The sequence below is a fragment of the Hippocampus bargibanti genome, linkage group LG02, assembly GCF_051943395.1.
Source record: "Hippocampus bargibanti isolate YZ-2025 linkage group LG02, ASM5194339v1, whole genome shotgun sequence".
Taxonomy (NCBI): Eukaryota; Metazoa; Chordata; class Actinopteri; order Syngnathiformes; family Syngnathidae; genus Hippocampus; species Hippocampus bargibanti.
This window is the reverse complement of record NC_142735.1, coordinates 17,253,154-17,279,714: the sequence shown is the minus strand read 5'-3', so window position 1 is coordinate 17,279,714 and position 26,561 is coordinate 17,253,154. Positions and strand designations below refer to the sequence as shown.

The following is a 26,561-nucleotide window of genomic DNA, read 5'->3' as shown; positions in this document are numbered from 1 at the left end:
GATAGTCCCGGTTATATCGATATTTTTTCGGACTCCCTTGAATATCGATATAACGAGACTTTACTGTATATAGTTTTCCAAATACAGTATAAGGCACACCACATTATAAGGTGCTACAGTAGTGCCTGGGGTTACGCACTACTTCTTCTGCAGGGGGAAATGGAGTCAGTGGCTGCTGACAGTCGTTGCGAGATCTGTTATTGCTTAATATTACTTCACATATAAGGCACAGGGTCATCTTTTTGAAGAAAATGAAGGATTTTGGGTGCGCCTTATACACCGGAAACTACAGTACAAGGATTGTGGTATTCAAGTCAACTAACATTATTGGTGGTAGCGATTACACAATGATTACATTTAAATAGGCTTTGGAAGAAAAAAAATATTCTACACTTCCCTTCATACGTAAAGTGGTAAAGCGTTAAAGCATGCAGCGTTTCTAGTAAGTGTGCATGTGTGTGTGTGTGGCATGCGTAGAGTGTGTGCATTCAAGCTCGTTCTTTTCTCAGACTATCTTGACTTCCACAAACCATCTCCTGGCCAATTTGCAGAGATTTACAGTGGGGAAATGTCACAGCAGTTTCTCACCAACCACATGAAACAAACCGCCAACCCATCACACTCACTCTCTCACACATACACACACACACACTAACAGACACACACAGTCCATGCAAGCGTTGCAGATATGCAGGATTGTCCGAAAATGGCGAGCATTCTTGCATAGAAGTTTTTACACTGGCCGACGTGAGCACTAAAAGCCGCAGTGGTCAACAAATGTGCTTACAAATGAAAACACACACATGCATCGACTTATTTCCACTTCCCACCCCAGCTTGTGCAGCGCGTGTATTTTTATCTGTCAGCCTGTGCAGTGCGCCTATGTGATTATAGTTATTATGGGCCATCTTTCACACACGCGCAAGTGCGCACACGCATGCGCGCGCGCACACACACACACACATACATCTAATTAGGTAGAAGGACTTCCTTGTACAGAACAATTCTTGAAAGAAAAACAAAAAGTATGGCAAGGGTTAAGAAAGTAAACTTAAAACGTGAACATCCGACATAGATTTAAATGTGTCGTGTTGTCAATTCCCCACAGGACACATATTGTATTATAAAAAATATCAACAATTAAATCAGTTTTAACCCTCCCCACCACTACTTAACTTTTTTTGTAACGTTTTGGGACCTACGGGGAAGTATGAGATTTTTTTTAATGCATTTTGGGTTGACAGCCAACTATCCATTTCGCAATTCACATTTTTGCCCATTCTTAGGTCCATGTGATTGTGCGAATTGTCAATTGCACTCGTTCATGAAAATGTAGTGTGTATTCAGTTGATCATAGCATCGCATAGAGTAACCAAATGTGCTCTTTACCCGGACATGTCACCCTTGTTGATATCCCCGTTGGGCTTTGGACCTTTTTTTTTTTTTTTTTTTTTTTTTTTTTTTTTAATATGCCCAATATGTTTAATTGGGCTGATGTGTAGTGGGACACATGAACAGCAAAGTGCTTTTTTCTTTAAAAACTAAATGGTCGATTATGAGAGGAGGCACACACAGCATCATTCTTGGCAGTGATGTTGAGACTGGCGAGTGGAGTAACCCAGAAGTAAAGGCAACTCTAGTTAGGAAATTTGTGTTGGAGCAGGCGCGCCTGAGTGCCACAGAAAGATATTTGGTCCAAATCACCATGCAACAGGACAAGTTTCCAGGGGACATTATTTACACTCCATAACTAAATTAGATCAGAAGATATTCATATTCTGGGAGTTTAATTTCTGTATCTCGAGGCTGGGATGAGTGTCGTTTTTCAAGAGATCAAAATTTAGCCACCCTAGCATAGCATAACATACCATTGTACAGCATAGCTTGCCTAAAGGCCATCTGAAGGGAAGGACCTGTCTTCAAATCAGAGGCCCAATAAGTAAAGATATGCTCCATTGGAATGTTTTAAGAAGGATTATTCTTAAAAACAAAATAAGGAACACCATGCAAACAATGAAGTACAGATGATGGCTGAAAAAACCTTTTCATCGATGGACCACTCCTGTACGACTGAGAGCTTCCATAGACGAAACACTATGCAACATGTATTTGTTGCATTTTCCTCACATAGCCCACTTGAACTTCCCCTTCGATTTGATAACACCAATGAAAATTTTTATTCAACAATAAACTCACAGAATTCGAAGGTTCTTGAGGCCAGAAAAGTCCACTTTGGTGATGCGAGTGATGTTGTTTCTGTTAAGGTCCCTGCGGGGCAAAATGAAGAAAAAGAAGAAGAAAATTCAGTCATTAAATAACAAACCTCAAAACCACATTAAAAACGGCGAATAAAGGTTGATCAGGTTCAACGAAAACCAACAAACAGTATGCGTCTTAACGTGAGAATGCCTGGCGGCGTTGGAGCCCACACACATGCATACCATTGCAAGTGCAAACGAACACCATTGCACCCCCCCAAAAAAAGATAAGCACAATTTAAAGGCTCATCATGTCGTCATTCAATCACATTACAATGTATACATCATGTCAAATAAAGCGCGTGTGCGTATGCGTGTGTGTGTGTGCGCGCATTGACTGGGCCGCTTTCTACGGCCAACTGTTTACTGAAACGCTGTCGCACAGACGGAATTAGGCCTCAACACAGACAACAAACACAATTTTCCCTCTTGTTTCACACACGTACGCTCATACACACACACACACACACGCGCACACACACACACACACACACACACACACACACACACACACACACACACACACACACACACACACACACACACACACACACACACACACACACACACACACACACACACACACACACACACACACACACACACACACACACACACACTCATGTATATATCTGTGCATAAACAGTCTGGCTTTGGCTGAGACAGCCCCCGCGTCCGTGTTTTTCATAACACACCTAAACATTTATAAATCTGATTTAAGCTCCATATTAGGTTTCAAGGGGGCTAATAGGAGCCATATTGCTGCCTCATATACGGTTTGCTGGGCTAAAATAGGGTCTGCGGGGGTATGAGGGGGGGTCCTCCGTGGGGTTGCGGTGCAAATGTACCCACTCGAAGTAGGCGGAAAAAAATGGGAGGTAGAGAAGAGGATTGGACAAACCATGGCTTTTATTGACCCAAGCCACATATTTTTGATTAGAAAAATGTTCTGACGCCACACAAAAATGCTACAAAAGGGATGTACAATGGTGCCTTCAGTTTGATTCATTTGTGACTCAGAGAGAAATGTATAGGAAGAGTCACATATCTACAAGAAATAATTTCACACAGTGCCAGGGTTTTTGTCATTGTCACTCAAATTCCAGGACCCACAGAATATTGAGTTTTAGGACTAACTAAATATTTAATGCAGCGTAAGAAACCTTAGACTGTCTTCTTTCATCAGAAAAAAGATATTTCCTAAATTATATGGGTTATAATGAGCTTGAAATGAGGGCAGCTGTCCAAAATACAATGTGATACATACACATTGGTTTATATAGCGCTTTAACAACAGCTGAAGCTGGAACAAAGTGATAACATGGAAACAAGGGGCAATACTGACCCCTTGTGGAAGGTAAAAAACATTGCCAGAGGTCTGGCCAGGCCTTTATCAGCACCCAAGCAAGAAAAAAAAGAAACCCGGACTATTTTGGGAATGGTGCACTATGTCATATTTTCAATTCCCGAATAAATTTGTGAATGAGGGAGTGATGAAATTATAAATATGGTTATGTACGTTTGTAAAACACATTACGTGTAATGTAAATACTAGTTTCATCGTGGTTGACGGTTTCCCATTCAGAAGTGAATTTACACCTAATTGACAACTGTCGTGTACAGTGGAACCTTGGCTTACGAACTTAATTGGTTCCCAGACAGAGTGTGTAAGGAGAAAAGTGTGTATCCCAAAGATTAATTTCCCGTAAGAAACCATTAAAATGAGAATAATCCGTTACCAGGTCCCCATAAAACAATTTGTCTGTAAGATAAGAATCTGTTTTAAATTATATAATTTTCTACTTTCTAATTTTCTAAGACTTAAAACTACACAAAATATACCTTATTTTATGTATAATAAATGTGCTATAGTATTATGATTAAAGAAATAAACTGTACTATAAATTAAAGTCATTTTATTTACCTTTGTGATGGTCGTTAATGGCTTGATGGAATGGAGTGTTCGGTTTTTTTCAGCATTAAACACCTGATGAGGAACATAGGCTTCTTTCACCATCTTGAGGAATGATCCCTTGTAGGTGCTTTCTCTGTGATAATTGTATCTAGTTCTTCATCAATTGTCATTTGTTTAGCTGGGTTGATAGCTTTTTGCATCAAGTGTACAGATTACTTGTGCGGGTGATTTGTGGAGCCTGATTGATGGGTTATTTTAACCTTCCAGTCTCCACTCTGCTTTTGAACTACCAAAGTTGAAATATGTCCAAATTTCACTGTGTTCTATCCATTTTCTCACTATTTCACTTTTGTTTGTTTTCTGTCATCTCCCTTTCGTGTGTGTGTGTTTTCTCACTCTCTCTCTGTCTGCCTGTCTCTTGAATGTTAAACCCCCGCCCCCACTGCTGGGTTCTTGACGAATTACGTGGCTTTCACCGAAGACGCCATTTTGTTTTTTGGAGAACGGCCTCACTCTCTCTCTGTCTGTAACCCCATCCCCCACTGCTGCGTTCTTGACCAATCACGTGGCTTTAAAGGACAACCGACGTCTCCGGACAAGTTGTGTCCATAATTTGTAAAATGGCTTCAAATGACTTCTACTGAGCGTATTTTACAAAGATTCCACCGCATATAGCTATATTTTATGTTTTAAGAGGCGCGCTGAATATTCAGGAAGTCTTGTTTTTGAGTTGTTTTCGAGTCCGTACGTGACGTCACTGAAGGAACGCCCCTGACCGGAAAAAAAAAGACACATTGTAGCAGTCCTTCCATCACGTCAATATATTTTGCTGTACTTTTTTGGTCTGAAAGCCTCGTGTTGCATCAAAAAGGTGCCAGAAGAGGGTGACCAAGCTCCATGGAAGGAATTTTTCAGCCTGTGGAAACGGGCTGATTAATTCCTCACACGGAGCTTGGATGCCATTTTCTGCCTCTTTTTTGGTGAAACATTTCCCCCCAATGTATTTTACTCTATTTCTTTGCAGATTTTGGACATTAAGTCATTTTTATTGGTGTTTTGCATTTGAATAAACATATACTGCGCGTTTTGGGTATTTTAGATGCTATAAAACGTTTTTATGATGTCAGTTAGGAAAGAAAAAAATCATGTCGGTTGTCCTTTAACCGAAGACTGGGGGCGGGGAATAGAGGACAAAAACAGTGGCCACCATTTTCTTGTTAGGAGCACGGGCTCGTTCGCGAACGACACATCACTCATTGTGGCAGCTCCGTGTGTATCCCGAAAAATAGATCGTATGCCAAGGTAAAATTTCCATAAATGTCTTGTTGTTCTTTTCTTTTCTGCTTTTCCCTTCAGGGGTCGCCACAGCGAATCAATGTCCACCTATCCCGGTTTTGTGCATCCTCTTCTCTCACACCAGCTATCTTCATGTCCTCTTTGACCACATCCATAAACCTCCTCTTCGGTCTTCCTCTCGGTCTCCTGCTAAATGTAACGTTCTTAAACCGAAAAGTTCGTAAGCCAAGGGGTTCGTAAACCAAGGTTTCACTGTATTTTGATCAGTTCTAATTTGCACACCAGGATACAAATTTTCAAGTGGTGCAAAAATCTTTACATCTTCTGGCACCACCCTCAAACGTCACACCCGTGCGGAATGGAGTTACAACGCGTTGCTCAGTGTGCAGCAGTACTAATGTGTTGTAAAGCACTGGTTAGAAATCACGGGGACAGTGATGGAAATCTGGAAGGAATAGACAGGAGGAGGAAGAGGTTGAAGGTGAGGCCCGGGGTGCATGGTGCCTCTGAAAAGGTCAAATGTGGTGAAGTCTAAAGTATGACATCAACACCGCAGGAGGGAACTTTCAACACACGCACAGTCCAATAAACATTTGTCTTTGCTGTTACAAGATGATAACAAAAACAGACTGAGAAATAACACTGCTTCGAATTGTGCAGAATAATACCTTCGTTGAATTAAAACTCAAATGTAAGTACACTATTAAAGGACAACCGACGTCTCCGGACAAGTTGTGTCCATAATTTGTAAAATGGCTTCAAATGACTTCTACTGAGCTTATTTTACAAAAGATTCCACCGCATATAGCTATATTTTACATTTTAAGACTGGCGCTGAATATTCCGGAAGTCTTGTTTTTAAGTTGGTGACGAGTCCGTATGTGACGTCACTGAAGGAACGCTCCTGACCGAAAAAAAAGGACACATTGTAGCAGTCCTTCCATCACGTCAATATATTTTGCTGTACTTGTTTGGTCTGAAAACGTCATGTTGCACCACAAAGAGCCAGAAGAGGGCGACCAAGCTCCATGTAAGGAATTTATCAGCCTGTGGAAATGCTGCAAATGTGGAAAAGAAAAAAAAAAACATTTCCAAACGCCATGGCCAGCGCTTTATTGACACCCTAGCAAGAAAAAACAAAACCCAAACAAATTCAGGAAGGGAGTTCTACGTCATATTTTCAATTGCCGAATAAATTCGTGAATGGCAGTGAATGAGTGAATATTTTGCTATTTTTATGAAAGAAGAGTTTTTAAAAAATAATTAATTTAAAGACAGCCAGAATAAAAATAAAAAATACATACTGCCATTCAGCCCACAACAGATTGGCCCAGAAATGGTCAGCGTCAACAATACAGTTTAGCTGCCGTATGTTTGTGACGCGCCTTGCAGTAAAGCGTCTCTCTCACTTTAACTGACCAGCTGGCAGGCTGGTAGCACAAACAACCACTTGTTCACATTCATGCGTGCTTTGGTGTGTATGTGTGCGTTTACAACAAGATGTGGGAGTCACACAGCAGGTGTTCTCAAGAAGAACAAACTCTACCTCCCAACGACAAGTTGAGTGGGTCACATATGGAAAGTGTTCAGGAAGGAAGGAATGCTTGACAAATGGCAGCCCAGGTGACAAGGTCGTGGTATAAATATTTTGTGACTGTGACTGTGACTGTACATCGTAGCGATTTTTTTATATTTGGATGACTTTGAGATCTGTGTACTTGGGAATTCTTATTTAGGCAAAATTTCAAACTGCCATGGATGGACCACAATGTCAAAGAGTCAACTGTCAAATATGTCCCAGTATAGAGAAAGAAAAACATTGAACGGGGCCATATTTAATAAATGTGTTTAGAAGTTCACATCTAAGAATATGTGATTCAGTCTCATTTGAAAAAAACACATACCAGATGTATTGTTGCTTTCAGTCTTAGTTGTTGTTGTTGTTTTTCGTCAGGACAATGGAGGGGATGTTTTGACACTCGGTGACATAATATTTTATTTTGCGCCTTACCAGCTAAACAATGGGAAATTATTTTGCAAGTTTTTTGTTTTGTTTTACATCGTGCCAAATTATCCACTGGGGTTTTGTCTTGTAGTCGCTGATGGCATAGCGGTATGTCACCAGAGAGCATGGGGACGTTTCCCACTCAGTGATGCTCGTTCAGAGTGTTAAAACATGGATGGATAAATGGTTTTGTTTTGTATATAATGATAACAAAACTGTTTATACCGTTTATTTTTTTCAATGTCACTTAAGTTAGATTAATACTTTTCATTAATCAATTTGAAACATTAGCAATGCTAGGCCAACACATTTTTAGCACACATCAGTATACATACGTATCTCTTCTAGTAGTTTGGCCACCTCAATAGAAATAAGGCCGAAAGAGGAATCTTGACTTCAAATGCTTTTTGGCTCTTCGTCCCTCTCATCTACAACATGTCTTGTTTGCCTTTTGCTTGACCTTTGAGCTTCTTTGCTTCCTCTCTGTCTGGGACAAATTTCCTATCTCTGATAATTCACTCTCCCAAAACTGTAGCAAAAAGAAAAAAAGGGGGGGTTCTGGTCTTCGTGCGCTAATCTCTTGTTATTTTTTTCCACAAAGTTCTTTTGATCACTCCTCCTTTTGTTGCTCACAGATAGGTATGCTCAATTTCACTCTGAACAACTTGCAGCCACGCACAGGAATCCTAATTGCCCACTTCCTACCCCCACGTCTCCCCCAGCCCCTCGAGCAATTCTCTGACATGTCCATCAGCAGAAGAAGTAGAAGAAAGGGCTTACATTGGGCATAAAAGTTCAACTGGCGGGTTATGTGATGTAACATTAGCTGGTAACATGTAATGACTGGTATGGTAAATTGCTGATGAGAGTGCAAGACCTTATTACACGACACCCCGAAAATTTAAGGAAAAAAATACCACTGGAGGTACACAAATGTCATGCATCTCATGTTTTGTGTAAATCACTTTCCATCATAATTTAAGTGGAGCGCATTTCATTTTAAAACAGGTCAATATTAATCGGAATTTGTGTGAATCACAATCCATTTTCACTGGAGGGAACACATTGCATGAGTGAATCGCACAGGATCACTTACGTAAATCAATCATATTGCCCCCACCCCATCTCCTTTCAAATTGCTGCTGTGGACTGCATATTTCCCCATTGTGGGACGAATAAAGATTTTCTGATTCTGATTCCAATGTGTATTGTATCTTGATTGAAATAAAACACAATCAATTCTATTTTTAATGGAGTGAATCCCATTGTCATTCGAAGTTATTTCATTGTATTGTAAATCATATTGTAGCAAATCACATTGATGTCTAATAATTTGAGTGAACACGATCAAATTATTGCTGTCATAATCACATCGTAAGCCGAGGGAATCATACGGTATGGCAATTGAGTTATATTATTTTGTGATTGTGTGAATTGGATGACACACAACACCCTAAATAATGGCAAAGAATGGCAGACTTTAAGAAAAAAAATTGTCAAAGTGCTACTGAATGTGCAAAGACAATTAAGAAGACCCTTTCAAAGGGACCGTTGCCGCAAGCTCCCGTATCGCAATAGCAGGACAGAGTGTCTTTGCTGTTTTTTATGTATTTCTTTTAATAGCCAGTCATCAGATATTGAATACAGATGCAACTGTTCATGACATCCAGAAGCAACAATTTAAAAGACCGCAGACGGTCATCTGCCCAACAAGACAAGAACAAATAGTGGAAATGCTCTTCACATCTGCAAAGAAAAAAAACAAGAGAGTGCAGCTCATCGGGCATGATCACGTCCGACTTTTTCCAAAAAACATACCATCCTTGTGGATACATCAAACCGATTTTGTCATTCACTTAACTCAACGGGCTGGCAGACCGCCATTTTTTGGCCTGGCAGAATATACAAAGACAGACTAAACATTCGCAAACACCACTGAAAGGAATCTGCTTGGCCTTCGCGGTTTATTGGAGTCACAGCACGACTGTGAGATTGTTCCTCGTGTCGCCTTTGAACAGTTCCCAGAAGACGTCTTTTCAGCTGGACGGTCTCGGTGCTTTGTCACAGGATGGAATGCGTGGCGTGCCAAAGGAAACGTACATAAACCCAAGTCCACCTTACGTCCAAAACCAGATAAAAGAGGAGCCGGGACAAGAAAAGAAGTTAAAAAGCTGGCGCGTGTGGCTGCCGCTGCTCACGCGCAGAAAGAATATCCTGTGACTGTAAAGTGTCCTTGAGAGTTTTGAAAGGCGCTTATAAATTAAATGTATTATTATTATTATAATTTTTTTTGTTTGACTGTAGTCTGAAGGCTAATAACCTGGACTTCCTTAAAGGGAGAAACAAGTCCTGGACATCACATTTTGTTGCGTTGGGTGAAATAAAGTGAAACCTCGGTTTACGAACCCCTTGGCTTACGAGCTTTTACGAACGTTACATTTATGAAAATTTTACCTTGGCAGACGAACTATTTTTCGGGATACACACGGAGCTGCCACAATGAGTGATGTGTCTTTCGCGAACGAGCCCGTTCTCCTAACAAGAAAATGGCGGCCAGTGTTTTTGTCCTCTATTTCCTGCCCCCAGGCTTCGGTTAAAGCCACGTGATTGGTCAAGAACCCAGCAGTGGGGGGGGGGGGGGGGGTTAAACATTAAAGAGACAGGCAGACAGAGAGAGAGTGAGTGAGAAAACACACACAAAAGGGAGATGACAGAAAACAAACAAGTGAAATAGTGAGAAAATGGATAGAAAACAGTGACATTTGGACCCATTTCAACTTTGATAGTTCAAAAGCAGAGTGTAGACTGGAAGGTTAAAATAACCCATTAATCAGGCTCCACAAATAACCCGCACAAGTAATCTGTACACTTGATGCAAAAAGCTATCAACCCAGCTAAACAGATCACAATTGATGAAGAACTAGATACAATTATCACAGAGAAAGCATATACAAGGGATCACTCCTCAAGATGGTGAAAGAAGCCTATGTTCCTCATAAAGTGTTTAATGCTGAGGAAACCGGACACTCCATTCCATGAAGTCATTAACGACCATCACAAAGGTAAATGAAATGACTTTATTGTACAGTACAGTTTATTTCTTTAATCATAATACTATAGCACATTTATTATACATAAAATAAGGTATATTTCGTGTAGTGTTAAGGCTTAGAAAATTAGAAAGTAGAAAATTATGTTTTATGGGGACCTGGGAATGGATTATTCTTATTTTAATGGTTTCCTATGGGAAATACATTTTTGGGATGCACACTTTTCGCCTTAGACATTCTGTCTGGGAACGAATTAAGTTCGTAAGCCAAAGTCCCACTGTATTGGTAAGGCATAAGACAGATAACATCAATAAAATGAGATCAATCTCCTTCCTTTCCCAACCATCTTATAATGTAATTTATTCATTAATTCATTTATGATATTCAAAATGGAAAAAATGAACAGTTGAGTCTCGGTGTTGCGCGAAATTGAGCATTTGGGGAACTTTTTTAACAAATGCAACACACCAGTGTGAATGCTGCAAACAAAATAAAGTAATAGCAGGATAGAGTGTTTTTGCTATTTTTGTCTCAATGTTAACTTATTCACTGCCAGACGATGTGTAAATATTTAGCCACTCCAGTGCCAGGGATTTTGTCATTTTCACTCACATTTCAGGACTCACAAGTTATCGAGTTTTCGGACTACATAAACATTCAATACAGCATAAGAAACCTTAGACTCTCTTCTTTCATTAAAAAAGAGATTAATAATAATAATAATAATAATAATAATAATAATAATAATAATAATAATAAGATTAATTTCTAAGTTATATGAGTCTGCAGTTATACTTGAAATGGGGCTGGCTGTCCCAAATACAATGCCATACATATATATTGAACAAAGCATTAACATCGACACAAGGCAAATGCTGCCCCCTTGTGGGAGGGAAAACATTGCCAGTGTCATGATCTGGTTGGCGACCAACGGGGGGCGCTGTCGGCCCCGCCTGCACCTGCACAGGTGCTGGTCGTCCCGATCAGATTGGCGGGTAGCGACGTCAGCCCTGCCGGCACCCTCGCAGGTGCTGGTCGTTATAATCAATAACACTTAAAAGGACACCTGGCACGATCATCCGGTGCCGATTCATTGTTTGTTTGCTGCTTGGTTGCAGCATGCATCGTGTACGTGTTTGTTTAACCTTGGCGGGCTTTTACACTTGGTTTTCTTTTGCTATTTTGTATTTTTTTCCATTTAGATCATTTTGATGTTTTACATTTTGTTACTGCTGACCTTTATTTTAATACAATTTGTCAAACAACCTCCTGCTCCCTCCTGCCTGCTTTTTGGGATCCGAACCCGCCATCACCACCTCGCAAACCGTGACAGAATGAATCGGCCAACCATCGGATCCCACAGGTACATCGGACCCGTCTCATTTCCACCCTGTGCCTGGCAATGCTACGTCCACGTTAGCGCAAGCCTCGTCGAGTTTGAATTGCGTCACTCGACGAGCCGCAACGTCCACGTAAATGTCCGGCCGAGACCTCCTTCCAGGTGGCCGTCCAGTGTGACACTGGGTGACTGGCATTGCACGCCCACGTCCAGCCACGCTGTCGTCGTGCATGACGAATTGAGTCTCATCCACGACGAGCCGTGCAACGTCCGCGTCAACGTCAGTCCGAGACCCCACTCGCCGCTGGATCCCGGAGCGGCTCTGGACTGGTCTCGTTACCCCGGAGCCGGGCAGTTCACGCCCACGTCGGCGTCCGGCCGAGACCTGGTCCCATACGGCCGTACAGGGTGCCATTCTGCGCCTGGCAGTTCGACGTCCACGCAGAGCCATGGGCCGTCGCGTGAACGTGCGAGAGGGATCGCACTCACTCCCACGACGCTCCGTGCCGCGTCTTCGTCCACCCCAGGCCGAGTCCCGTTCCCATCAGGCCGCCGCCCGTCGTATGCTGGAGAGGCAGCGGTTGCCCTCTCCACCGACCGTTCCCTGGCGAGTGGACCTTTTTGGGAGACTGTTGGGACTTCTGGAAGCAGCCCCTTGAAGGGGGGGTACTGTCATGATCTGGTTGGCGACCAACGGGGGGCGCTGTCGGCCCCGCCTGCACCTGCACAGGTGCTGGTCGTCCCGATCAGATTGGCGGGTAGCGACGTCAGCCCTGCCGGCACCCTCGCAGGTGCTGGTCGTTATAATCAATAACACTTAAAAGGACACCTGGCACGATCATCCGGTGCCGATTCATTGTTTGTTTGCTGCTTGGTTGCAGCATGCATCGTGTACGTGTTTGTTTAACCTTGGCGGGCTTTTACACTTGGTTTTCTTTTGCTATTTTGTATTTTTTTCCATTTAGATCATTTTGATGTTTTACATTTTGTTACTGCTGACCTTTATTTTAATACAATTTGTCAAACAACCTCCTGCTCCCTCCTGCCTGCTTTTTGGGATCCGAACCCGCCATCACCACCTCGCAAACCGTGACAGCCAGAGGTTTGACCAGTGCTGTATTAGCACCAATCACAAGTAAAACTAAAACCCGAACAAATTCAGTAATGTCGCTCCACTTCATGCTTTTTCATTTACCAAATAAATTTGGGAATGACAGTGAATAAGTTAATAGCCAGTTATCATAACAAAAACTCTTTGTAAGTTTGCAACCAAGCCAGACTAAATTTATCTGAGACCGAATAGATGAAGCTCAGTTGTTCAGTTGATATGTCACTTCGACATGCTCGATGGTATTACTGCCATCTGATGACTTCATGAATTGTTCTTGGAAGGACATGAGAGAGGAGCAAATAGCGAAGAATACGTGCCATCGAAAATAGGTGAATTCATGAATAGTGAAACACCATTGGCGGTTATATTTCCAATCCTGCTTTTTTTAACTTAGCCTGAACAGTTTCATGGGGAGTTGTTGGATTTTATCCCAGTTGACTTCGGGCAGAAGCCAGACTATACCGTGAACCAATTGCCAGTCAGTCGCAGGGCACACACAGAGACAAAGAACGATTCACACTCACATGGACCCCGTCACTGAGAGGGAACCGATCCCAAGCTGACTGCACATAAGTCTGGTGAGTGTACCGCAGGCGGTTAAATATATGTTTTTATTTAATTATTTGGCAGCTTGTGTCACCACGCTATGATGTCACATTAACGCATCTTTCGATGAGAAGGTTTCTTCAGCCGTCATCTGTACAAAAGTGAAGGTTTCGGACGTTTCGCCTCCTGTCCAAGAGGCTTCGTCAGCGAACTAAAGTCTGACTGGTCGTATCGGCCCCATATATATATCCCTAATGTCCAGACCTGGTGGCGCCGGACACAGCTATGATAGGTCCCTACTCTCAGGTTGGGGGGGGGCGCGGGACCCCCCCCCTGTGGCCCCACTGATTGTTCCTACATTCCTGACTAACGATTGGCCTATTACACCCACTCCCCCCGGTATCACCTCATCAGCATAACGACCCTCATCAGCATTGCGAAAGTTGCCTAACCTGTTTTGCCTGAGCAGGCTATTGTATGAACGATCCAAATTGAACCTCACACCACCAGACCGGTTTAATGAAGGATTTTGTTGTTTTATAAGAATCGCCTCTTTCACCCCCCTTTCAAACCATCTATGTTCTTTCGCTAAGATTTTAACCTCATTGTCGTCAAATGAGTGGTTGCTAGCTTTTAGGTGCAAATGTACTGCCGATTGAGGCCCACTAGTATTATCCCTTATTAACGCATCTTGAATTCAGCATCTTTGCTCGGTCGGACGATTTAAAGCGGCATGCTTTTGCCAATGTCTAAGCACCCCCCTCAGCCTGAAGACGACGAAAGTCAAGGTTTGGTGACAAAAATGACAAGTGGACCACATGAAAAGAGAGTCGTCCCAGCAAGTGTCCTTTTATTAGAGGGTGGTGAGCTAAACGAGATCGTAAAACGTTGCTGTGTTTGGTTAGCGTCGTGAGAATTTACAGGGGGGTTCGCTTCTGTCTGAATTTACTCATGCAGGACACTGTGGTAGTGGTGGTGATGGTGACGCTGGTGTTTTGACTGGTGAGAGGCCCTTTAACAATGAGATGTTTTCTCAGTTCAGACAGATTCAAACAAGAAATGAATTACTGAGGGAATCGGGAAGGCAATCATCAGGTTCATGGCTCGGGATCAATTGGGAGAAATTGATCGTGAAGAGTGGTGGACTGTAGTGTGGAGTCAAAATGGAGTGCACGACTTTGCTCTAAATATCAAGGATATTAACATAACAAACACTGTACAGCTACAACGACTCAGGACATCAGTCAATGCAGAGTCTGTTTTAATGGCTCACTGCCAATCGACTAGTCAGTCGGATGTGTAATAAAATTTTTGGAATAAATTAAATACTATAGTAGAGAGAGAGAGAGAGAGAGAGAGAGAGAGAGAGAGAGAGAGAGAGAGAGAGAGAGAGAGAGAGAGAGAGAGAGAGAGAGAGAGAGAGAGAGAGAGAGAGAGAGAGAGAGAGAGAGAGAGAGAGAGAGAGAGAAAATGATTAAGAAAATGAAAATATAATTTTTATCTCAGCAAAGTTTTAATAAAATGTGAATACAGGTTGTCATCATTCTGTTATATTCCATTTATAAAAATCTAAATTATGTATAATATTTTTTTTCTACAAATCTGAAAATCTAGAAAAATAGTACATAAAAAATATATGTAAATACTACATTAAAAAAAAACTCGAATTTGAGTTAATATATGTGTATATGCATCGGATTCGGATGCCTCCTGGACACCTCCCTGGTGAGGTGTTCCAGCCCTACTGGCAGAAGACCCTGGGGATGACCCAGTGCACACTGGAGAGACTGTGTCACCCAGCTGGTTTGGAAACGCCTGAGGATCCGCCAGGAAGAGCTGGAAGAAGTGGTTGGGGAGAAGGAAGTCTAGCCTCCCCTATTGAAGCTGCTGTCCCCGCAACCCGACCCCAAGCGGCAGAAAATGGATGGATATTTACCATATTTAAATGCATCTATGAAAAAAGCAGTTGTCAATCTGGAGTGCAATTTAATTAAATAAAAACAGATATGTTTTTATTATTATTTTTTTTTAATTGCTAAATTAAATAAGTTGGGCCGTCAATGATATGGTGCAGTTGTGCCAAAAAGGCGAACTTGTTAAGAAAAGTCCACACTGCGTAGCGATGACAAGAAACATCTCCCTATCTGATGTGATCCTTGACCTCGGCTACCTAAAACATCTGAAATCTCTTGCTGCGACGCTGCACATTAATACCCACCGGCGGGCTTGTCGGCTCTAGACAATGAAAGCTTAACAAGCAGAGAGAACAAGAGAGAACAAGAGAGAGTGTTGCTTTGGTGACAGCCGCCAAACAAAACAGTGGCCCGCCTTGTTAATGTCAAATTAATCCAAACACAGACGTTATTTTAACGTGTGCACCCAGCGCGCACACACGAACACGCACGCACGCACGCACACACACACACACACACACACACACACACACACACACACACACACACACACACACACACACACACACACACACACACACACACACACACACACACACACACACACACACACACACACACACACACTGTATGTTTCACCATTTAAGACAAAGACTGCTATTAAGTGCATGTTATGTCAACTTTTCTTTCAAACAATTGGATGTTTGACTCACGATGTGTGCACACACAGTGTGAGTGGGAGTGGGGGATATTTTTGGCCCCAATGCTATATTTTCACTGTTAATGATGCTTACACCAATTGGTGGGATGTGATATCACAATGCGGTCGGAAAAAAAGGCCACTTTAGATGCAACACTTTGGCCAAAACGAGGGGAAATTTGCCGTATATTTAGGCTAAATTGAGAAAGAAACAGATTTTAGAATCTGTCATGTTTTGGATGACTGAACGGGTGGATACATCAGAAAAATGGTAGTTTATTTTTTCATTCATTTGTTATTAGGGATGATTATTTAACTGTTGAGGATTCCACCGATGGCAGAATGACGGGAAAAGTTCTTGGAGCCTTAACCTTATAATAATAACAAGAAAGGCAAAGATGGTGGTGTCCTCGATTGAGTGCTTTTTATGTTCCAGATTACATGATCCAATCGGGCATTTTGATTGTCCGTAACATCATTCACTCACAATTTACATTTACAATTATTTCTATGCGGCTATATGTGGCAGCGTGTTCTGCGGGTTGCAGTTTCCCAGAAAGGCCGAAAACCAAAATGATTGGCAGAGTGACGGAGTGGCACAACTAGTCATGAAAAGCAAATAAGGTCAACTGAAGCGTCTCCCACTGACCTACAAGCATATGCCCAAATTTTTGGTTTGGCTTAAGTGCATCAGTTTGCAACCACGAGATGATCAGCGGCATAATAAAAAGCTGCTTGTGGCTTTTTAAGTTATAGTTATAAAAAATAATAATCTGTAAAAGCAATAGGTCTCTGCAATGACATCAGCGCCATCCAGCCAGCGTTCTCACTGAGGCGTCCCGCAAACACGCACAAGTGTAGCACAAACAAAAACATAATGAAGCCTTCCAGAACTCAAAGTGAACACATTGTGGTTGGATGAAACTCTTAAAAAGTATCAACAGTCCGTGTGGTTGTTAGATTTAATCGGGCCTTGCGCAGATTCCGCTTGCCACCGTGGAATTTTGCCAGTGTCTTACTCGGATGAGGGTGTGGTGCTTCAGTGGCAGTGGTGCTCTCATTGTGACAACCAGTCAGAAGAGAGTTTTTGAGAAGAAGGTGGAGAGGAGGCTCTTGTTGGTAGTACCCTCTCTCCCTACTGCCTTCCAAAAATCTACTTAGTTTAATCAGCATAATCTACTTATTTTCATTCACGTTAACAGCGCAGCTTTCTCTTTGCCATTTGGGATTTAAAAAGTAACAAGCAATTGCTCTTTTTATGTGATTATCAATGAAAAATGTTAAATGCCGACCTCCTTGCACAACGTTGGCAACAATTGGAAACTAGCATCTCTTTAACAAACTCATAACATTCGCGAGCGTGAGTTTGTGTGTCTTAGCTAGGTGTGTGTAAATTGGACCCATGAGCTCTCTCGTTTTCTCCATCTGGCCATGCCTCCTCTTCCCCACGAATTCCCACCCATTTCTTCAGCCCTCCTCTTAATTACATGCAAATGATGTCTCAAGTGGCTTCCCAAGGGAAGGAACTTGAGAAAAGTGACAGGCCTGACGAAACATTCATGTAAGCGTCGCTGGGAAAGAAAGAAGAGGTGAAGCCTGCTTGTTAACCTTCCAAATGTTCTATTGACAGTCTAGAAGAAAAGGTTTCCTCCTGCTTATAAAAGGGGCAAAGTGAATGTGACGCTTTGAAACCCAGGTGCAAAGTGGCTAACCTGACTGATCAGGATTGTATGACTTGATTTATGACTTGCTTAACTGATGTAATGACTTGACTCACTGCCAGAAAGCGCTAGCTTAGCACCATAAGTGGAAATGGCTGAGCCAGTCTGCACTCCGGGTATGTTACGTAGCCCTTGTGGTCATCATATAACATGAGCATATTAGATTGAAAGCTAACGTTGATAGCTTTGACAATCATTCAAAGGCAAAATGCAATTGGGCTAAAGCATCATGGCAACCACAAACCAAATAGTGTAGCTCGATTCATATTAGTGTGGCCAGTTAAGCTTGTCAAAGTTTCAGAATAAATTGCACTCATGTTACCGGCATAATCGTAACATTTGGAGTAATGAGGTAAAAACACAGCTGATGCAATCAACGATCCAGCCGGTAGCCATTCGCTAGCTGTGTTTACTTAATTGAAAGAGCTACGATAGCAAGATCTCCTTAAATATACAAGTCCTCCAGACAACAGTCTTGAATGCGAACAGGTCAGTGTGTAAACTGTGAACTCGAAGTATGCGGGTTCCACTTTAAGATATGATAAGGAGAATGCTTGCCCATCCCAGAGGCTGTTCTGGGCAGTTATCGGTCAGTCTGTTTCAGGTGATGGCTTCAGTGGTTGAATGGTTATTTCCTTACCCAAAGATTTTGCATTTTATTACCAGCGATTAATTGTGACCTTGTCAAACTGTCGTTGATCAATACAGTGAACCCCCAGTTTCGGTTGAAGCTACATCATCACTAGGTAGATGAGGAAACTGTTAGACGTGCTCTGAGCAACTCCAAGTGAGAAGAGCACTCAAGAACTTGAAAGCCTATTTCCCATTTAAATGCCATTTCAAGTATTGTCTGGGTCCTCATTTTCAAATTAGACCGACTCTTCCCCTTCTCCAGGCAGGCGAGCCGGTCTCCCGTGGTTTTCAATAATCCACCCCACGTTATCCAGGGGTTCATTTCACCACCATTGACTTTTATATCCACTTCCCTCCTCCTCTCAAACTGTGTCTTGTATTTGAAGCCACTTTTGGGGGCTTTTTTAAAAAGTAAAGTCAAGTCAACTCTATTGTCATATATGCTCTATGTGCAATAAACAGCACAGATGAAATTTCTCAACCACAGGAGAGAGACGGGGGAACCACTGTGGGTACCCGCACAACCATCAACAAAATAACATAAAATAACAAAATACAAAAGAAACAGACAGTCATGCAATCTGAACCACATTTGTATTCTCCAAGTGCATGTACATGGTTTCAACTAGCGATTAAAAAAAGGAGAGTGAAAATAATGCTTGTAGTTGGGAGGAGTAGAAGATTTTGCACTGAGAGATAAATGAGCGTTCCCTTCTCAAGTGTATGATGCCAACAATAGTTTGGACGACGTGGGGGGAAAAGAGGTAACAATGTGAAATTGATTTCCACACTCTACAAGATGCCCGATGACTGGCCATCTCCAATGATAGGCTCTGAATATAATTGTTGTTTATGATCTGGATTAGTCTGGATGGCGTTTGGCACCATGCTGCCTGTAACAGGTCAATTTTGGTACTACATTAGATATTTTATTTCGCGGCGGACATTATGGGTGGAAATATTATGCGCCTGGTGTAACACGAAGGTCATCTGGAGTATAAAATGCACTATGAAGAACAGTTAAGCAGGGTTGATTCATACCAACAATGGAGTCTCATCAGATTATTGTAGCTCATTCACTGCCATTACAGAATGTAAAATATGACGTGGATCGCCATTCCCGAACTTGTTCTGGTTTTGGTTTTTCTTGTGGGTGTGCCGATAAAGCTTTGGTCAGACATCTGGCAATGTTTTTCCCTTCTGCATGGGGGCAGAATTGTCCTATTTTACAGCCGCCCTCATTTTAAACTCATATAACTCCAAACCTATCTAATTTAGGAATTAACTCTTTTGATGAAAAGGTTTCTTCAGCCGTCATCTGTACTTCTTCGAGGTGTCAGACGTTTCTTTTCACACACATACACTGTGAAACTACCAGTCTTACTGGTAGTTTCGGCCCTTACGATGGGACTTCTCTCTTTACATCTGTCTCAACCCCAGCAGCAGTCGCAGTGGTGAGGACAAGACTGCTGGCGGACTCTTCTCTGCATGAAAGAACCAAACATAAACCGGATCACATCTGCAAATTATTGTAAATTTGTCTTAATACTACGGATTTTCAATTTAGGGAAACGTTTTACAAACAAATTCATGGTTGTGCTATGGGCTCGCCAGTGTCACCCATAGTGGATAATCTGTACATGGAAGAGATGGAGAAACAGGCCCTCACATCCTTCCCGGGAACAAAACCTACTGGTTTAGATATGTGGACGACACTTTTTTCATTATTAAAAAACAAGAAATTCAATCCTTCACAGATCACCTCAACTCTGTAGACATCAATATTAAATTTACTCGCGAGGACATTAAAGAGAACCAACTAGCCTTTTTGGATTGTAAAGTGATGATAGAAGAGGACAGAGCGCTAAAAACAGAAGTCTTTCGGAAGGCCACACACACTGACCAATACTTACTTTTCGATTCTACCAACCCTCTACAACACAAACTAGGAGTTATCAGAACCCTCCAGCATAGGGCTTAACTAATACCAACAAGCGTCGCAGGTAGAGAAAAGGAGTCAAAACATATCAGGGGAGCACTCACAAACTGTGGTTACCCTCAGTGGTCTTTTAACAAATGTCAAAAGGAAAGAATAGGGAATGAACCTATATGCACCTAAAAGCTAGCAACCACTCATTTGACGACAATTAGGTTAAAATCTTAGCGAATCAAAATACATGGTTTGAAACAGGAGTAAAAGAAGCCATTTTCATAAAACAGGAAAAATCCTTCCCTTAACCGCCATGGTGGGGTGAGGTTCAATTTGGATCATTCGTACAATAGGCTGCTTAGGCAACATAGGCTTAATTATGCTGATGAGGTGATACCAGGGAAAATTGGGCAATCAGGCTAGTCGTCAGTCAGGACAGTAGAAGTAATCAGTGGAGCCGCAGGGATTAGTCCTCTGCTCCCCCCAACCTGAGAGCAGGGACCAATCATAGCAGAGTCTGGCACCGCCACGTCTGGACAGTATAGGGCCGAAACTACCAGTAAAACGTTAGTTTGCTGACGAAGCTTCTTGGATAAGAAGCAAAACGTCCGACACCTTCAAAGAAGTACAGATGACGGCTGAAGAAACCTTTTCATCGATGGACCACTCCTGTACGACTGAGAGCTTACACAGACGAATTAACTCTTTTTTCTGATGAAAGAAAAGTGTGTCTTGCACTGCATTGAATGCTTATGTAGTCCTAAAACTCAATATTCTGTGGGCCCTGGAATTTGAGTGAAAATGACAAAAATCCTGGCACTGGAGTGGACACATTTTGCACATATCCTATGGTCTCCATGTTCAGATATTTTTTCTTAAACATACCGTTCTGAAAATGATTGGAAATGAAACCTCTTCACTTTTATCATCTGGATTGTCTCAATCCCCTTTGGCACGGTACACTCATAAACAAACGGGCTAAATTTCGAGCATTGCCCGATTATCAGATGTCTCACGTTCCCTCCCGGATCTGCTTCAAAAACGTAAAGTTTTGCACAAACAAGTTGCAGCTTCCTAAAAAGTTGTGTTATTTCAATGTTGTGTAATCGATTATGAAATTGATTTGTCCTGGTGAAGACCGTCAAAATCTGTATGGGAAGAGCCAGATATTGACTCATCGAAATTAGCAACACATGAGTGTGGTGGATGAATTTATTAAAATACGCATGAAATAAAAAAACAAGTGTCGCTGGAAGCACATTGGGTGACAAAAATCCGACGTCTCGCCGTTTTCCACTCACCATCGCAAATAAACAACCACCGAGGGACCAAAACCGCAACACATATTGTGGTTTAAGCAAAATTTTGTGAAGATGTGAGCAAATGTCACAAACGTTGTGATCCAAAAAGAAATGAATGAATGAAAAGGGATTGCTTTGTTTCTCTCTTCCCGTTGAGCATCACGCATGACTAGACGAAACAGTGGAGCTAAAATTCCTCTGGAAATGCTTGACTGGGATTATGACGTTTAGGGACGAAGTGAATTGCAGTATTCCAAATTTGGGTACTGCAATATTATCTTACAACATCGAGACAAAATAATGACATTCAAACATCCATAGCCACTCAGCAGGAAAAAATGTATGAATGAAGTTTACTCATTCACTGCCATTTCTGTATGTATTCGGGAATTGAAAAGCATGATGTGGAGCGCCATTCCGGAATTTGTTCGGGTTTTGTTTTTTTCTTGTGGGGCCGGTGGGGGGGGGGGGGTTGTGTGCTTGCCAATAAGGCACTGGTCGACCACGGGCAATGTTTTTTTCCCTCCCACGAGGGGGCAGTGTTTGCCTTTTGTACCCCCGCCCCCATTTCAAGGTCATCTAAATCCAGACCCATATAATTTAGGAATTAACTCTGCTTCTAGAGTCTAACGTTTCTTACGCTGCATGTTGTCCGAAAGTTGTCCAGCAATTTCAGTGAAAATGACAAATAGCCTGGCACTGGAGTTGACACATACTTGCACATCATCTGGCAGTGGATGAGTTCAAAATATAGTACTGTAATAATTATGACTGGAATTCATCTCATGATGCGTAATATATCTCTGATAAAAAAATGTATGTTGCCTTATTGCAGCTTCTAAAAAAAATCAATCTCCACCACACCCTGCATTACATCCTGGAAAAGATAAGTGAGAGTAGAAAAAGGCACATTTTTTGGGGGAAAAAAACAAAACAAAACATTTCATGCATAACATTCTATTTGATCACAATTATAACTATGCTTTTATGCGGTACACTCAATAGAGATTTCTGGCATGTCCGGTATGTGCGCCCGGTATAGGTCAGCAGTTTACATGATGAATTACGTGTTCTGTTGGCACCAGTAAAGCATTAGCATTCGAAAAGGAATATGCAACCCCTTGGGGAGGCACAAGAAGATTTAAAGGATCATATATATATATATATATATATATATATATATATATATATATATATATATATATATATATATATATATATATATATATATATATATATATTAAAAGTCTCGTTATATCGATATTCAAGGGAGTCCGAAAAAATATCGATATAACCGGGACTATCAATATATCCGACCCTGTTTGCATGTAATTTTCTCCGTGCGTGCATAGAAATAGTATCGATATAACCGGGACTATCGATATATCCGATATCGATATAACGAGACTTTACTATATATATATATATATATATATATATATATATATATATATATATATATATATATATATATATATATATAGACCAAAATAAGTAGCCTAAAATATGTAGCCCAAAGTGATGTTACTGAAAAGAGGCAATGTGTGAATGGTGAAAAGTGAAAATATAGAGACTCACTTCACTGGGAATAAACAAGACTTTACATACAGTCGATCCAAAAAAAAAACTTTTTTTTTTTTGTTAATGCATCATTTTAGGATATTCCCCTTAAATCAAGGCCTGCTCTGATTTTTTTTTTTTTTTTTATTTTTTTTTATATTTTGAGTCTAAATGTCTTTGGGGAATTGCTGTGGGTCACAATTGCCTGAAGGTCACAAAACAAAAGAAAAAAAGGGCCCCCAGGCTGGCAGCGCAAGACAGTGTCCTTGAGAGCTTTGAAAGGCGCTTAAAATGTAATGTATTATTATTATTATTATTAAGCATTTTGTTCATGGCCATTTCTTTAGTACATTTGATGAGTGCATAATGAGTACTTAATGGCTTAAATTGCTCTTAAAAAAACTAAATGCACTTTTTTATTGTGAAGCACGTTTTTGATTAACATTTTTTGACGGAATATACTCTATTGAGCCCCAATTGGAAGCGGACAGATGAGCAATAAATTAATCGTTTCTTGCCACACCCCAAACCCAACATAAACCTAAGTTGTGATATGTTTTATGGCTGTTTGCAAAATAAACACAGCATATTATCTTTGTTTTGTTTTTGTAAGACAGACCTCATATTAAATTCCATTGACTGTTCCTTATAAAATGTCCAGTGTTTGCTCATGCGTCACCGCATGCAAACCATATCAGTGCCCCACTTGAAACCTTTGCACTGATTGTGTTTGTTGTCTCTGGCCTGGCTGTGGTGTGGATCGCTGGCGGCGGCTTTTTCAGGGGGCTTCAACAATAGCATGCATAATCACTTCCATATAGCAGCATAAGTGTACGTGTGCGTGTGTGTGCGTGTGTGTGCGTGTGTGCGCGCGCGCGTGGGTGTACGCATGCGTGTGCGTGTGCGTCACATCATGGCTCAACAGGTTGGGAAGGCTTCCAACTTAAGTTTGTAAACCGCAATGTACTAATATAAAACCATGCGGAACAATTATTTTAAAACTTTAAAACTGTTTGTTGATACAGGTGAAAAAAGTTTTCTTCAAATTCGAAGTGGTAAATCTTTATTCATAGGGATGAAAAGTCTACAAGTGTATTCTATTCTTAAAAAGTGAAGTCCTTTTCATTCACTTTACAATGTCAATACAGTCACCAAGATACCACCTCGTCACGTTCTTTCATGTGGATCAAGTTGAACAAAATTGTATTTCACTTCAGTGTGCAAATCTTAATTTAGAAGCCCCGAAAAGCTCAAATGTATTCATAAATGTCAAGTCAGCATAATTTTATTTAATGTAAATCATAATAAAAGACACTAAGAACTTTTTTTTGCCCAGAAAATGCGTTATTTTCCAAATGTTGGATTTAGGAAAATTGTAAAAGGTTGCATTTAAATTTAATGGCAAATATTTAATTTGGGCACATTTTCATTTGAAAGTCGAAACCTGGACTCAAAATTATGATTAAAATAAAATGCACTTCAAATCATTCTAAAAGTTATTGATAGAAAACTATGTCACTCATAAATTTGGTCATCACTCCATTCTCACCAATTTGTTATTATTTTTCTATCTTAAAAATTTCCGATCCAGAACAAAAAGTCTCATTTCTCAACTTTTAATTGCTCACAAAAAGTGTACGGCTGAAGTAACTTTGTGGGGGGTCGGGGAGGTGTGGTAATACATGTGACTTTTAAGTAGAAAATGTTTATTCTCAATCGCTTGATGACTCAAATGTTGACTTCAGGTGACCCCTCAGTTGCACAACATGCTCCGGTAAGTAACTAAGTGTTTTGCGCAAATGCAAGGACGCAATCATTCGGTGCACACTTACAAGCGCTCAGCTCCGCGCGGGATCCCCTTCGGTACAGTCTTGAGCCCCAGACCCTGACAGTCCACATGGGATTGGGAACAGCTACACTTGTGCGGGCATGCGTCCACGCTGAACACACACAAAACCAGAACCGGGACCAAGGAAAGAATCCAAAGCCAGTACGGTTCGGTCCCCCGAAGCATGATATCCACTGCGATTCAAATCAAACAAGAATTCCTTGAGCAGCGATTGAAAGTTGGATGTCGAAGCGTTTGAAAAGCTGAAAAAAACCGTTCAACTTCAAGATCGTAATGTGTGGAACCAACAGTTTGTTTTTTTCAAAGTTGAATCACATTAAAAATGAGACATTCGCATTGTCAAGAAGTTCACGTTCATCCATCAAGTTGATGCGTAAAGTCTCCGAAAGTGGTTTCCCTCATTCAATCCGGTAAATTTGCACAGCCAAAAACTTCTCATTCGGGGAGATTAGTTTTGGGAGGGAGCAATGATAGCTAATAGCATCCCATCCACGGCTGAGTGACAAAAGATGTGATGTCATCAAAATAGCAAAAAAAAAAAAAAAATAACAAACAAAAAAAGAATGAGAAGGAAAGAAGTCACCCCGAGTGAAGTTGAGAGGTAAGTGGCGCAGCGCAGACTGCTGCGCGCTGAAGGTTTGAAGCGGGGAGAACACCCCTTTCGCCCCCCTCAACCTCCTTTCATTCCTCCCCCCAAAATCATCTCCTCCCTCTTTCTCTCTCTCTCAGTCTTTCGCACTTTCTCTCTCCCACAACACTCAAACATTACTGCAAGTATTTTTTTTGTTTTTCAGACCAATTTGGCTAAAGTCAAAATTAAATTTGCATGAAATTGGAACAGTAATGGCCAAGTCGATTTGCATCCCAATATTCCTTTTCTTTTTTATTTAAGTCTCCCCCTCATCAGCCAGCAACCGTGTTTGCAAAGGCGACGAAATGTGCGTCAGGGTCCTGAAGGGTCAGTGTGTTTTTTTTTTGCTCTCAAAGTAAAACAAATTATTGGACAGCATTAGACGAACATTTGCGACATTGAATAACCCTAAACAAACACTGATGTGAGCACTATTGTGATTGTTTGCACATAACTGGTAAATTGTTTTTAGATGTTTCCATGAACTAGATTGTTTGCATCCCGCCATTGGAAGCATTCAGCAAAATGACAAGGGTACTTTGCTACTGAAATAAAATGCCATACAAAGATGTATTTGAACCAAATCTATTACAATAGATTGTTAAAATTATTTTCCATTTCCAATACAGTGAAACATTGGTCTTATGATAAGTTTCAAAACGTCTTTTGAAAACACAATTTAATGAAAACCAAAGCAACATTTCCATTGAAAGTAATGTAAATCCTTCTAATCAGTTCCAGGCAACCAAAAGTAAGAACAAAAGTAAATTCATTTCGTCCAAGACGACTACAGTCTAACATAT

At 41.2% G+C, this 26,561-nt stretch overlaps 1 protein-coding gene across 2 annotated transcripts in view; it reads right to left on the bottom strand.

The window, feature by feature from the left end:
* The window catches only part of slit3 (slit homolog 3 (Drosophila)), a 255,779-nt gene extending 230,028 nt beyond the window's left edge, over window positions 1-25,751 (bottom strand). For both annotated transcript variants that reach the window (XM_088989699.1, XM_088989700.1), the window contains exons 1-2: window positions 25,111-25,751; window positions 2,197-2,268 (exon numbers count right to left, since the gene is read on the bottom strand). In XM_088989699.1, coding sequence (XP_088845825.1) covers window positions 2,197-2,268; window positions 25,111-25,292 — 254 coding nt within the window. In that variant the 5' untranslated portion in view covers window positions 25,293-25,751. The remainder of the gene's footprint in view (window positions 1-2,196; window positions 2,269-25,110) is intronic.
* Window positions 25,752-26,561: the final 810 nt, after the last annotated feature.